The sequence below is a fragment of the Orycteropus afer genome, unplaced genomic scaffold, assembly GCF_000298275.1.
Source record: "Orycteropus afer afer isolate SDZICR_OR568_19922 unplaced genomic scaffold, OryAfe1.0 scaffold00134, whole genome shotgun sequence".
Taxonomy (NCBI): Eukaryota; Metazoa; Chordata; class Mammalia; order Tubulidentata; family Orycteropodidae; genus Orycteropus; species Orycteropus afer.
The window spans coordinates 3,385,297-3,398,440 of NW_006921721.1; the positions used below are offsets into that span (position 1 = coordinate 3,385,297).

Here is a 13,144-nt window from a genome sequence, read left to right on the forward strand (position 1 = left end):
ATGTATATAAATCTAGTTAACATGTAGATTCTGATTTAGTCTATCTGGGGTGGAAATGGGAGCTCTGGTAGCGTAGTGCCTAAGACATTAGACTGCTAACCAGAAGGCTGGTTCAAACCTGAAGATGACCTGAAGATGACCTCAGAAACCAGTTCTTAAAAGGCTCAAGGTTCAAAAGGACATCTAAAGGTGAATGGCCTGGATAAGACATCCCAACTCCACGGACCCAGACCTCTGGATTCCAGAATTAAAATGGCTTCTCAGTAACAACTGTGCTGGCGGAAAAAAAAACCCTCCAGATTCAAATATGTTCTATAGAGACCTTTTTCCTAAGCTTTAAACAGGACATTGTTGTTGTTGTTAAGTGCCATTGAGTAATCTCCGACTCATAATGACCCTATGCACAGCAAAATGAAACACTGTCCAGTCCCATGACAGCCTCGTGATCCTTTGCTATACCTGAGCCCATTGTTGCAGCCACTGTGCCTATCTCATTGAGAGCCTTCCCCTTCTTCATTGACCCTCCACTTTACCAAGCATGATATCTTTCTCCAGGGAATGGTTCCTTCTGACAACATGAACAAAGTAGGTGAGACGAAATCTGGCCATTCTCACTTCCAGGGAGCACTCTAGCGGCACTTTTTCCAGGGCAGATTTGTTAGTCCTTTTAGTAGTCCGTGGTACTCTTAACATTCTTCTGCAACACCACATCTCAAAAGCATCAATTCTTCTACTGTCTTCCTTATTCATTGTCCAGCTCTCACATGCATAAGAGGCAATTGAAAATACCATGGCTTGGGTTAGGTATACTTTATAGTCTTCAAAGAGACATCTTTGCTCTTAATCACTTTAAAGAGGTCTTTTGCAGCAGATTTGCCCAATGCAATACGTCATCTTATGCCTTGACTGCTGATTACAGTGGTGTTGATTGTAGAACCAAGTAATATGAAATCCTTAACAACTTCAATCTTTTCTCCATCTACTGTGAAGCTGTTTATTGGACCAGTTGTGAGGATTGTTGTTTTCTTTTTATTGAGGTTGGAGCTCTGGTAGCGTAGTGCCTAAGGCACTTGACTGCTAACCAGAAGGCTGGCGGTTCAAACCCACCAGCCACTCTTTGGAAGGAAGATGGGGCAATCTACTTCTGTAGTGATGCTGTGCTGTTGTTGTTATGTGCCATCGAGTCGGGCCCGACTCATAGCAACCCCTCCTTGGGTTGCCGAGGCAGTATTACTACTGTAGTAATGTACTGTAGTGATACTGCCTTGAAAACCCAAGGAGGGGTCACTATGAGTCAGGTCCAACTCGACAGCACATAACAACACAACAACCCATACTGTAGACTGTAGTCTTTAATCTTCATCACTAAGTGCTTCAAGTCATCATCACATTCAGCAAGTAAAGTTGTGTCATCTGCATGTCTCAGGTTGTTAATGAGTCTTCCTCTAATCCTGATGCCATGTTCTTCTTCATGTAATCCAGCTTCTCAGAGTATTTGTTCAGCATACAAGTTGAATATGTATGGTGAAAAGATAACAACCTTGATATACTTCCTTCTTGAATTTGAACTATGCAGTATCCCCTTGTTCTGTTCAAATGACAGCCTCCTGATCTATGTACAGGTTCCTCATGAGTACAATCAAGTGTTCTGGGATTCCCATTCTTCTCAATGTTATCCACAGTTTGTTATGATCCACACAATTGAATGTGACATGAATAAACATCTTTCTGGTATTCTTTGCTTTTAGCTAAAATACGTCTGATATCAGCAGTAATATTCCTTGTTCCATGTCCTCTTCTGAATCCAGCTTGCATTTCTGGAAGTTCTCTGTCAATATACTGCTGCAACCATTTTTAAATTATCTTCAGTAAGATTTTACTTGAATGTGGTATCAATGATATTGTTCGATAATTTCCATCTTTCTTTGGAATGAGTACAAATATGGATCTCTTCCAGTCAGTTGGCCAGGTAGCTGTCTTCCAAATCTCTTAGTATAGCCAAGTGAGTGCCTCCAGTGGGGTATCTATTTGTTGAAACATCTCAATGGGTATTCTGTCAATTCCTGAAGCCTTGTTTTTCTCTACTTCCTTCAGTGCAGCTTCAACTCCTTCCTTCAATACCATTGGTTCTTGATCATATGCCACCTCTTGAAATGGATAAACATCAACCAGTTCTTTTTGGTACAGTGACTCTGTGTATTCCTGCCATCTTCTTTTGATGCTTCCTGCATCATTCAATATTTTGCCCATAGAATCTTTCAATATTGCAACTCAAGGCTTAAATATTTTCCTCAGTTCTTTCAGCTTGAGAAATGCAGAGCGTGTTCTTCCCTTTTGGTTTTCTAACCCCAGGTCTTTGCACATTTCATTATGGTAATTGGCTTTGTCTGCACAAGCTGCTCTTTGAAATCTGCTGTTCACCTCTTTTATCTTGTCATTTCTTCCATTTGCTTTAGCTACTGTCTGCTCAAGGGCAAGTTCCAGAGTCTCTCTGACATCCATTTCAGTCTTTTCTTCCTTTCTACTTTCTTCCTTGTGCTTTTAACAGGACAAGAACAATGAAATTACATATAACTTATTTCTACTTTTGAAAGTGGACAAGTTGTTTTTCTTGATACATTGTTCCCCAAAACAAAATTGTATCCTTTGGGAAGATCTACTTGATTTTTTGTTGGAATTTTGATAAAGGGAAAAAAAAAGTTTTAAAAAAAGAAACAGAACAAGGACAAAACAAAGACAGTCATCCAGGTTGAGAGCATGTACACATCAGCATGTATACAGTATAGAGGCTGAATGAAGTCCACTGAGTCACAGTCATGGTGCTCCTTATAAATGATAAAGAACAAAGGAAATCATCACAGATGATGATTAGTGGCAGGTCAATTCATCACAGATAGGACTACAGAAACGAAGAGGGTGGAAGAACCTTAATTGGGATACATACACAATTGCAGATTAAAAAGGATTACCAGATTAGTTCTGGGGTTTGACCATGTAGCTACAGGGTGATCATGGTATGACTCATGACCAGGCAGCCATATCAAGACCCCAAACTTTAACTAAATTAGATAAAATGCAGCTGTTTTCGGGGAATCATTAAGGACACACCCAGGCAAGTTCCCTAGTTCTCTGTGTGAGCATAATCTACTTTCACCACACTCTTCCTCAGGGCAAACTGTCTCCCTCCCTAGGTTTGTCCAGACTTATCAAGTCAGATCCAACTAAGTTGGATCCAACTCATATCGACCCCTCCTTGGGTTTCCGAGGCAGTATCACTACGGAAGTAGATTACCCAACCTTCCTTCTGAGGAGTGACTGATGGTTTGAACCTCCAGCCTTCTGGTTAGCAGTCACATGCCTTAGACACTACGCCACTAGAGCTCTGTCTATGCATAGCCACATTGCTGGTTTAGTTGTCAGAAAGAACTCAGTGGGGTCTGAACTTATGTCAAGACTCAAAATGGAATTAGGGCTTCTGTTATACACTGCAACCTTCCATAATCCTATCACCAGGTGACCCCCCCAAGTTGTACACTAATGTGATATGCCCTCTTTCCCCAACAGGCACAAAAGGTGTACAAGAAGTTTTCGAAGCCCAGCAGAGCTCACCACTCCTCAGAGAAAAGAGCTCCTTCCATTCCCTCTCCAAGCGGCACTGCACAAGGTCGCACCCTGGGCCACAGCCAGCAGCCCCTGCTGGACAGTCCATACCCGGTGCTCAGTCAGACAGGCCTGTCTAACGGGGATCAGCCAGAATTTGCCAGACGAGCCAGCAGCCCTCCCAGCCATCCTTGGTCTTTCCAGAGAAGCAAGTCCTTGTTTTGTTTGCCCACAGAAGGTCCCTTTCCAACCTCCTTGGCAGAACCACAGTGGCTATCAAACAAAGGTCCCCCACGGCATAGGGCGGCAGAGTGGAGACATGGCCAGCTTCTCTCCATTGACGACTTAGCGGGGGCCCAGGAGACTGATGTGGACACGGGCCTGAGGCTGTCCTCCTCAGACCTCTCCGTGGTTTCTGCGTACTCTGCACCTAGTAGGTTTTGCAGCGCTGTGGAGACATGCCTCCCATCTGAAACATGCAGCAGCCGCTGGCCCAAGCACAAGGATTCCAGAGAAGGACCGCTGCCTGCTGTGAGCACGGAGGCCCCCGAGGCCTCTGAACCTTCCCTTTCTTTCTTCACCAAAGGGTCTTCTAGCTCCTTAGTGACATCTGTTGCTGCTTCCTCGGCTTCTGGCGCCTCTTCACTCACAGAATCATGCCAGGAGCCCCCTTGTGACATTTCCATAGTCAAGCCAACTGACAGAGACATCCCACCACCACCAGCATTGGCTGGCCCCAGGGATGGTGAAATGGAGGAATTCTACATCTGAACGGCCAGTACTTGCACTCAAACTGACACACAGTTGGCTTGACCCGAGGTCCTCTGCCCCTTGGGTCTCTGAGCCCTGCCACTTTTCTTGGCCCTACTTCCACACATCTGTTTAGAATTTAATTATCTGTTTCTTAAGGATCAGTAGCACATTTCCCATGCCCCCTATTTTTGGGTGAGTGGTGGTATATTTCTAGGAACTTGGTGGGAAAATAGTGGCATTTTTATGCAAATAAATCTCAACAACCTTGAGTCGTAAAACATTTTTTAAATACTCAACTCCATCTGAGGTATAGTTTAGTGCATTTATAAAATTTAAATGCATCGTATAATTATTTGAAGTGAAAGTCTAGTCAGCTGGAGCTGATTTAGCAATTTTTCATGCTGTGAAGGTAAAACAGTTAAGTCAAAAGGGAAAGATACTGAGTTACTTGTCTGAAAGATGAGTGTCCATAATGTCCATCTTACTGGGCTATCCATGTATATTGACATTGTCAGAGAACAGTGGCTCTAAGACTATTTCAGTACTGCTATAGTGGGGGAAAAAAAAAAAAGGGAGCTCTGGTAGCATAGTGCTTAAGGCACTTGACTGCTAACCAGAAGGCTGGCGGTTCAAACCCACCAGCCACTCCATGGAAGGAAGGTTGGACAATCTGCTTCCATAGTGATACCTCCTCGGAAACCCAAGGAGGGGTCACTGTGAGTTGGAAATGACTTGATGCTCGTGAGTTTTATGGTGAAAAAAAATCAGCTTGGTGAGACAGCAGTAAACCTATACTACTAACCAGTTACTGTGGAGTCAATCCCAACTCGTGGTGACCCGTGTGTCAGAGTAGAACTGTGCTCCATAGGGTTTCCAGTAGCTGATTTCTTCAGAAGTAGATTGCCAGGCCTTTCTTCTGAGGTGCCTCTGGGTGGACTAGAACCTTCAACCTTTCATTTAGCAGCTGAGCACATTAACTCTTAAAGCTGAGCACAGGAACTCTTAAAGATAACAGACTACAATTAATATCTCATTTTTATAATATCTGAAAATATAGATTTACAAAACATTTAAGCTGCTGTTGTTGCTGTTGTTGTATGTGCCGTTGAGTCACACCCAACTCATAGCAACCCTTCTTTGGGTTTCCGAGGTGGTATCACTATGGAAGTAGATTGCCCAACCTTCCTTCCAAGGAGTGGCTGGTGGCTTTGAACTGCCAGCCTTCTCGTTAGCAGTCAAATGCCTTAGGCACTATGCCACAGAGCTCCCTTTTTTTCCACCATAGCAGTACTGAAATGCCTTAGAAGGAATTAGCATAAGTAACAAACTTTTGCTGCATTGAAAATGTGATTTGATGTCCAAAAACTAGATTTGCATAATGATGAGGGTCTACACAAGACCATTCATCTACCTGAGCTTATTTGCATCACTGGGGAAAAATTGATCATTGGGGTTGCAGAATGATAGGATATTGGACATAATGCATAGAGAGTCATAAAAGTCTTCATTTTTAATACTCAGAATCTGAGAGTTGTATATACTCACTGCCATAGAGTCAATAACACTTCATAGCAACCCCATTGGGTTTCCAAGGCTGTAAATCTTTATGGAAGCAGATAACCTCATCTTTCTTTTGCGGAGTGGCTAGTAGGTTCAAACGGCCAATCTTCTGGTTAGCAGTGGATACCTTAACCCACTACACCACCAGAGCTCCTTATAAGGGCTGTATATATCTATATGTAAGCCACATTTTATACTGCTCTTTCTGATAAACATGCATTGTCACCTTAGTTTTTATTATTATTTAAGTAATACATAACATTTTGATTGGCATTTTGATTGCATAGAGAAATAAATGCCCCCTCTCTCAAAAAATGAGAGTTTTACACAAAGGTCTTGCTCTCTTGAGCAAACCCTTGTGAGTACTGCTAACCCTCCATGAGTACAGGAGCCTTAAAGCCACAGCATCAGCCTAAACTTGGCTTTTCTGCCTGTCATCTGCTTCTGTCATAACATGAATGGTATTAAATTTCACCTCCCTCCCAGGGAGGAGCTCTGGTGGCCTAGTGCCTAAGGCATTTGACTGCTAACCAGAAGACTGGCGGTTCAAACCTAGCAGCTACTCCTCAGAAGTAGGAGTAGCTGCTACTCCTCAGAAGTAGGAGTAGCCACTACTCCTCGGCAATCTGCTTCCATAGAGATCCTTCCCGGTGAGGGTTATGTTTACAGTTCCAACCTGGGCAATACCAAATGCTGCCACCAGGAGCATTGCTGAGCTTTCCCTGGATGCTATTGCTTCTTTCCAGTCTGGTGCTTCTTACCTAAATGAAGTGTGGCCAAGTTTTCACCTTTCTGGAAGTACCCACCCCAGCCCAAGCACAGCCTCACGGTCTTTCCCACATGGCTCTCCAGGCAGCTGTTACTTCACCAGACTTGAGCTGAAGCCCCCATACATCCTAAATTCTCTTGGACTCCTAATTTTAGTATTCTGCTTCAGTTTAAGTAAATAAAAATAAGGTCTCACAGCTCTAGACCAAGAGGTTTTGTTTTGTGTGTGTGTGTGTGTGTGTGTGTGTTTTGTTTTTTCTGAAAAGGGCTAAATAGTAAATATTTTATATTTCATCAGCCATAGGTTCTGTTGCAAGTACCCCACTCTGCCATTGTAACATGAAAACAGCTCTGAACAATATAAAAATGAATGGGCATGGCTCTGTTCCAATAAAACTTTATTTACATAAGCAGGTGGTAGGCCAGATTTGGCCAAAGGTCCTAGCTTGCCAACCCCTGCTCTAGACTGCTAAAAAAGCAAAACCAGTTGCCATCAGGTGTGTTTTGACTCCAGGTGGCCCCATCTGTGTCAGAGTAGAACTGTCCTTCATAGGGTTTTCAAATGGCTGATTTTTTGGAAGGAGATTTTCAGGCCTTTCTTCCAAGTCATCTCAAAATGGATTCGAACCTCCAACCTTTTTCACTTAGTAGCCAACAGCCTAATCATTTGCACCACCCAGGGATGCCTCTAGACAGCTGCCTGAGGTTTATTCAAGATCAACAACAAAGAATCCAAGTGTACATCCTGCTGTTTCTGAGAAACATAATGCCAAGAAAATGGGCTACTCAGGTCAGGACAATGACTGCAGAACCACAGGGCACAGAGCAGTAAAGGGCTTCTATCTGCGAAGCTGATGCCTAGAAAGTCACTAGCAGTTCACCTCCTGCCTAGAAATGTAACTCAATCAATAGTTAATGATGAAAAGCAACACGTTACCGTTAGAGAAAAGAAAAATAATTCAGAGGCAATTCCACAGCCCCCCATGAACGGCAGTAAGCTCATCAGTAGCACAAGTCAGAGAAGCAAAAATGAGTGGACTAACTGCTGAGTGATGGCTCTGCGTGTGTTCATCCTTCATCGGCACCCTTTTCTAGTGTACTCGCATGCACCCCTAGGATGACTTAGATGCTTGCAAGCAACCATGATGGATGTTCCCAGATCCCACCCTTTCTCAGTGACCTACCCCCTCACATTCCAGTCTACCAAACTGGAGTTACCCCAAAGAATGTGCAAAGACACCATTTAAAAGCAAACTAAAAAAGCAAACTCACTGCCATCAAGTCGACTCCAACTCATAGTGACCCCCATTGGGTTTCCAAGGTGGTAAATCTTCACAGAAATAGATTGTCCCATCTTCCTACCATGGAGCAGCTGGTAGGTTCAAACTGCCAGCTTTCTGCTTAAAAGTCAACTACCTTAGGCACTACAGCTGCATTCAGGCCTCCCAAGTTATGATCAAGAAATGGCAACCACTCTATGGAGAAGGAACCTCCATTTCTGGTCAGAGTGGAACTGTGCTTCATAGAATTTTTTGAGGCTGTGATTGTACAGAAGTAGATCACCAGGCCTTTCTTCCAAGACACCTCTGGGTAAGCTCCGGCCTCCAACCTTTCAGGTAGTAGCCCAGCCCTGAACCATTTGCACTACCCAGGGACTCCTGTTTCACTAGCATTTTCTTCATCTGGAAGGAATGACATCCACTTCATCACAGGTGGTTCCTGACTCCTTCATCACTGACTGGTGGATCCTGACTCCTTCGAAGTGTTAATCTTGTGATAGATGCTGACACACTGTAGGTGCCCAATAAATTTTGAATTAAAAAACATTGAGGTTGCCTCAGAAATTATTTCTCTACTAGCTTAGGCCCTGTGATGTCAGAAATCTAGATTTTAACCCTATTTTTTTTTTCACTTGATGGACCCCAGTCTTGTCTCTTTGGCACTGCCCCCCAGCATTGTCTCAAGACCATGTTAATAAGTGCCCTGACCTACTTTGTATCTCATCACCTACTTGCCTCTTTTCCAAATAAGACCCTCAAGTTACTGCTCACAATCCCACCTTGGCCTACCCTAAACACCACCTAGTAGCAGCTTTAAAGATCAGATGTTTCAGGTGTGTCCTTAACTGACTTGACAAACCCTAGAAAAATCATCCTGAATGACCTTAATTGGTTAAAATGCACTTTAAAGAGACCCCTGGTGAAAAAAAAAAAAAAGATGGGACCAGGTTTGCTGGTCCAATAGAGCCTGGTGGAACCACTGAGACTATGGCCCCTAGCTGCCCTTCAGGTCTGGAATTGAACCCACACCTGTGGTTGCCAGCCAAACAAAGTACAGGCATGTGGGTTAAACATTTACCTCAAATAGACACACGTCCTGGAGAGAACAATCATGGGAGAAGGAAGGGCTGCTTATGCACAGGGAGACAGCTCACGGGGCAGGAGAGTATGGAGGGATGGACACTGGGAAGAGGTAACTATGGGGAGGAAGTGGGAGGGGAGCTGTTGCATTGTGGTAAACTGTGGTCAATGACATGGGACAAAGTATATGTGAACTGCTGTATGGAAAGTGAATTTGCTCTGAAAATCTTCACCCAAATCACAATAAATAAATAAATGAAAGAGACCCCTGGTTGAGGGAGGAGTCACCTCATAGGCTTTTGAGATGATGAGAAATTTGCTGTATGGTTGTTTAAATTGGATATTGGTGCTGGCCAACTCCTTGAGTGCCCCGCCCCCCGTGGAGGGTGACGTCACAGCAGGCTCTATTGGACTCTTCTGCACCTTCCAGTATATTCCCAGGTGAGACCAAATGTTTACTTTTGTCCCCATGGCTAATGTGTTCAGCCCCAAGTAATTTAAGAGAAATATAGGAATTTTCCAATCCTACTACTGGGCTTTCTGTCTTTGAGTGAATTCTTCAATTCATCAGACAAGAGCACTTGACTAGACACAAAGAATACCTGGAACAGATTTTTTTTTTTTTTTAATTGTGATTTGGGTGAAAGTTTACAAAGCAGTTGGTTTTCCATTCCACTCTCCATACACATTCTGTTCCTAGAAGAAATTTTTAAATGCAAATAAAACCAATCATGGAGAGCTTCTCCCTGTGAGTAACCTCAGGACAGTGTCGATGGCCAGTTCTGGTCAGTGATCTTAGGTCTGATTTCAGGAGAGCCCTGGGAATAGCTGCCTTCTTTCCTTACCAAGGCCCCATCACTCCCTGTGCCTGGTCTTGGCATACATGCCCCCTCATGATTTATGGGGTTTCACTTGTCTTTTATTCTCTGGAAATACAATTGATTGAATACTGAAGAGACTTGAGAAAATAACATGGGAAGTCAAAATGAATAAAATGGGTTTCCCAGGGAAACATCTTTTGTCACACTTAATTACTATAACAAATGGATTCACGAAGGGTCAAGAACTTGTATTTATAGATTATACCTAACTGCTTTCTTTAAACTTCTACTGAAGACTTTTTTTTTTTTTTCTAATCTTAGGCATAGAGATCTGGTTACAAAATGGCTTTAAGAGATGTAATTTCTCTGAATAAATACCTGAGATAAACATGAATGCTAATATTGGCACACGGGTCTTTTTAAAGTACAATTTCTATTTTAGAAATGGTGATAACTGTTGTCTGGTGACATGCCCACTCTTAAGGGCAATTTATTCTTTTCACACAGAAGTCACTAGAACATTTAGTGAGGGTGAAAAGACTCCTTTCCTATGACACCTGCCTCAACTCTGTTTCTGGTGAGGGTCCCATCTCTGGTTGCCGGGAAGGCATAGCAAATGGAGCTGCTTCAAGTGGATAAGGCACAGCCCCTGACTGCCCTGGTCTGGTTGAAGTTGCCCCATCCCATTTGAAACATTGATCCTATAAATTGAGCGTCTGAAAGAAGCCGCCCCAGCTCCCTGAGATCAACCTTGCCCCACTCCTTAGAATTAAGCCAGGACATTGGAATTGGAGCCACTCTGAATGTGGGTCCAAAAAAACCAAACTCACTGCTATCAAGTCATATCTGATTCATAGTGACCCATCCTTGGGTTTCAGAGGCAATATCACCATGGAAGTATATTGCCCTATCTTTTTTGCGAGGAGTGGCTGATGGGTTTGAACCACCAGCCATCTGGTTAGCAGTCACATGCCTTAGGCACTGTGCCACCAGAGTTCCACTGCATGTGAGTTGTTATTGTTGTTGTTGTTATGTGCCGTGGAGTTGGACCCAACTCATAGCTACCCCTCCTTGGGTTTCCGAGGCAGTATTACTATGGAAGTACATTGCCCAACCTTCCTTCCCAGGAGTGGCTGGTGGGTTTGAACTGCAAGCCTACTAGTTAGCAGTCAAGTGCCTTAGGCACTGTGCTGCCAGAGCTCCCTGAATGTGATTGGCACCCTCCAAATAAAGACTGACTGAACAGAAACTGTTTCTGGCCAAATTGCAGCACTGAAGATGGCTGTGAGGAAGCTGTTGGTGCCACCTGGTGGCTATTGGGCTCCACAGGCAGGTCGAAGGTTGCCCTTTTCATTGAAAACACCTGAGTGAGCGAAGGGACCCACGTTTCACTTCCAATTGCTATTCTGCACTTACTTATTTTCATTTACTGCCCAGGTTTTTTATTTCTACAAAGTATTGTTATTGTTGTTGTTGTTGTTGTTAGGTGCTGTCGAGTTGGCTCCAACCCATAGTGACCTTATGTACAACAGAAGGAAACACTGCCTGGATCTGCGCCAGTCTCACAATCCTCACAAAGTACTGAGACAACTTAAATGACAATAAAATAAAACACTGTAAATAGAAACACAAAATTAAGGAAAAAGAAGTCTACAAATAAGCCAACCACGAAGAAAAATGTAATTTCTGCAGTTGAATTTCCTGAAAACCAGAACAAAAAGGGAACTATGTGTAGCTTTGTAGTTCTCATTTTTGATTAAAGAGCTAGTGACAATGCTTATTGTAATGCTGGATTGTTTAATGTCGTTCATCAGAAGAAACCAAACTTGGTACAGGTTTCTTTCTTTCTTTCTTTCTTTTCAATTATGGTACAAATATATAAACTAAAAAAACTCACATTCTTCAAGTCCATTCCAACTCATAGCTACCCCCTTTGGGGTTCTGAGGCAGTAAATCTTTACGGAATTAGTTTGCCTAGTCTTCCTTCCAGGAGCTCTGGTAGCGTAGTGCCTAAGGCACTTGACTGCTAACCAGAAGGCTGGCGGTTCAAACCTACAAGCCACTCCTTGGAAGGAAGGTTGGCAATCTACTTCCATAGTGATACTGCCTCAGCAACCCAAGGAAGGGTCGCTATGAGTCGGGGCTGACTTGACGGCACATAACAACAGTCTTCCTTCCGCTCAGTGACTGGTGGGTTTGAGCCACCAACCTTCTGGTTAGCAGTGAAATGCCTTAGGCACTACATCACCAGAGCAAAACATTTGCCATGTCAACATTTTTTACATGTACAATTCAGTGGTATTAATTACCCTCATCATGATTGCAATCATCACCATTATCCATTTCCAGATTTTGTTATCACCCTGAAGCGAAATTCAATGTCCCCTAAGCAATGAGTCCTCTTTTCCCATTCCCTTCCACCTCTGGTAACCACTAATAAACTTTGGTCTCATTTGCCTCTTCTAGATATTTCATGTAAGTGGAATCATACAGTATTTGTCCTTTTATGATTGATTTATTTCCTCAGCATAATGTTTCAAGGTTTATCCATGTTGTAGCATGTATCAGGACTTCATTTCTCTTTATTGGTGAGTAATGTTCCATTGTATGTGTATGTCATATTTTATCTATTCATCCGTTGATAAACACTTGAGTTGGTTCCTTTTGGCTATTGTAAATACTTAATACAGATTTTTTAAAAATCACTTTCTTACAAGGGGATTTTCATAAGGGACTTTCTCCATAAGATTTCTTATTCTGTCCCAGTTTGTGGCTCCTGGATTGCAGAATGGAATTTGCAACACCTGGAGGAGTGAACAGAAGAGCCACAAAGGAATGTGTTAGAAGACACCCTCCCCCCCTTAGGCCTCACTGCTCCAGCTGCACTGTGGGTAGGAAGAGAAATTGTGCCCTCAGCAGGAAGCCTGGAGGGCTGCCACCTTTCTCTGGAGCTCTTGAGGCCACATCCATAGAGTCTGGAAAGCACGTTGGTTAAGCTGACATCCTCCTGGGACTCTAGAGGCTTCTACCCAGCATTCTAGCCTGCTGGATGGAGCATTCATCTCTGTCTGAAGTGGCCACTAGCCCTTCACATCCTCATCCACACTTTGGAGCTGCAAAGCCAACTCACCTAATTTCCCCCAATTAAAAGAAGCTTCAGACATATTGAAGCCCCTCCAAAAAAGTGATAAATCCTCTCCTCACCCTTCACTGAGATTCCTAAAAATTGATAGGAATTCGAGTGTCGGCAACTGAATTCCTTCATTGTTCTGAGTGGGTTTG

At 43.3% G+C, this 13,144-nt stretch overlaps 1 protein-coding gene across 1 annotated transcript in view; it reads left to right on the forward strand.

The window, feature by feature from the left end:
- FAM124A (family with sequence similarity 124 member A) overlaps positions 1-4,371 on the forward strand; it is a 203,390-nt gene extending 199,019 nt beyond the window's left edge. The window contains exon 4 of the mRNA XM_007945225.1: positions 3,565-4,371. Coding sequence (XP_007943416.1) covers positions 3,565-4,371 — 807 coding nt within the window. The remainder of the gene's footprint in view (positions 1-3,564) is intronic.
- The last annotated feature ends 8,773 nt before the right edge of the window (positions 4,372-13,144 follow it).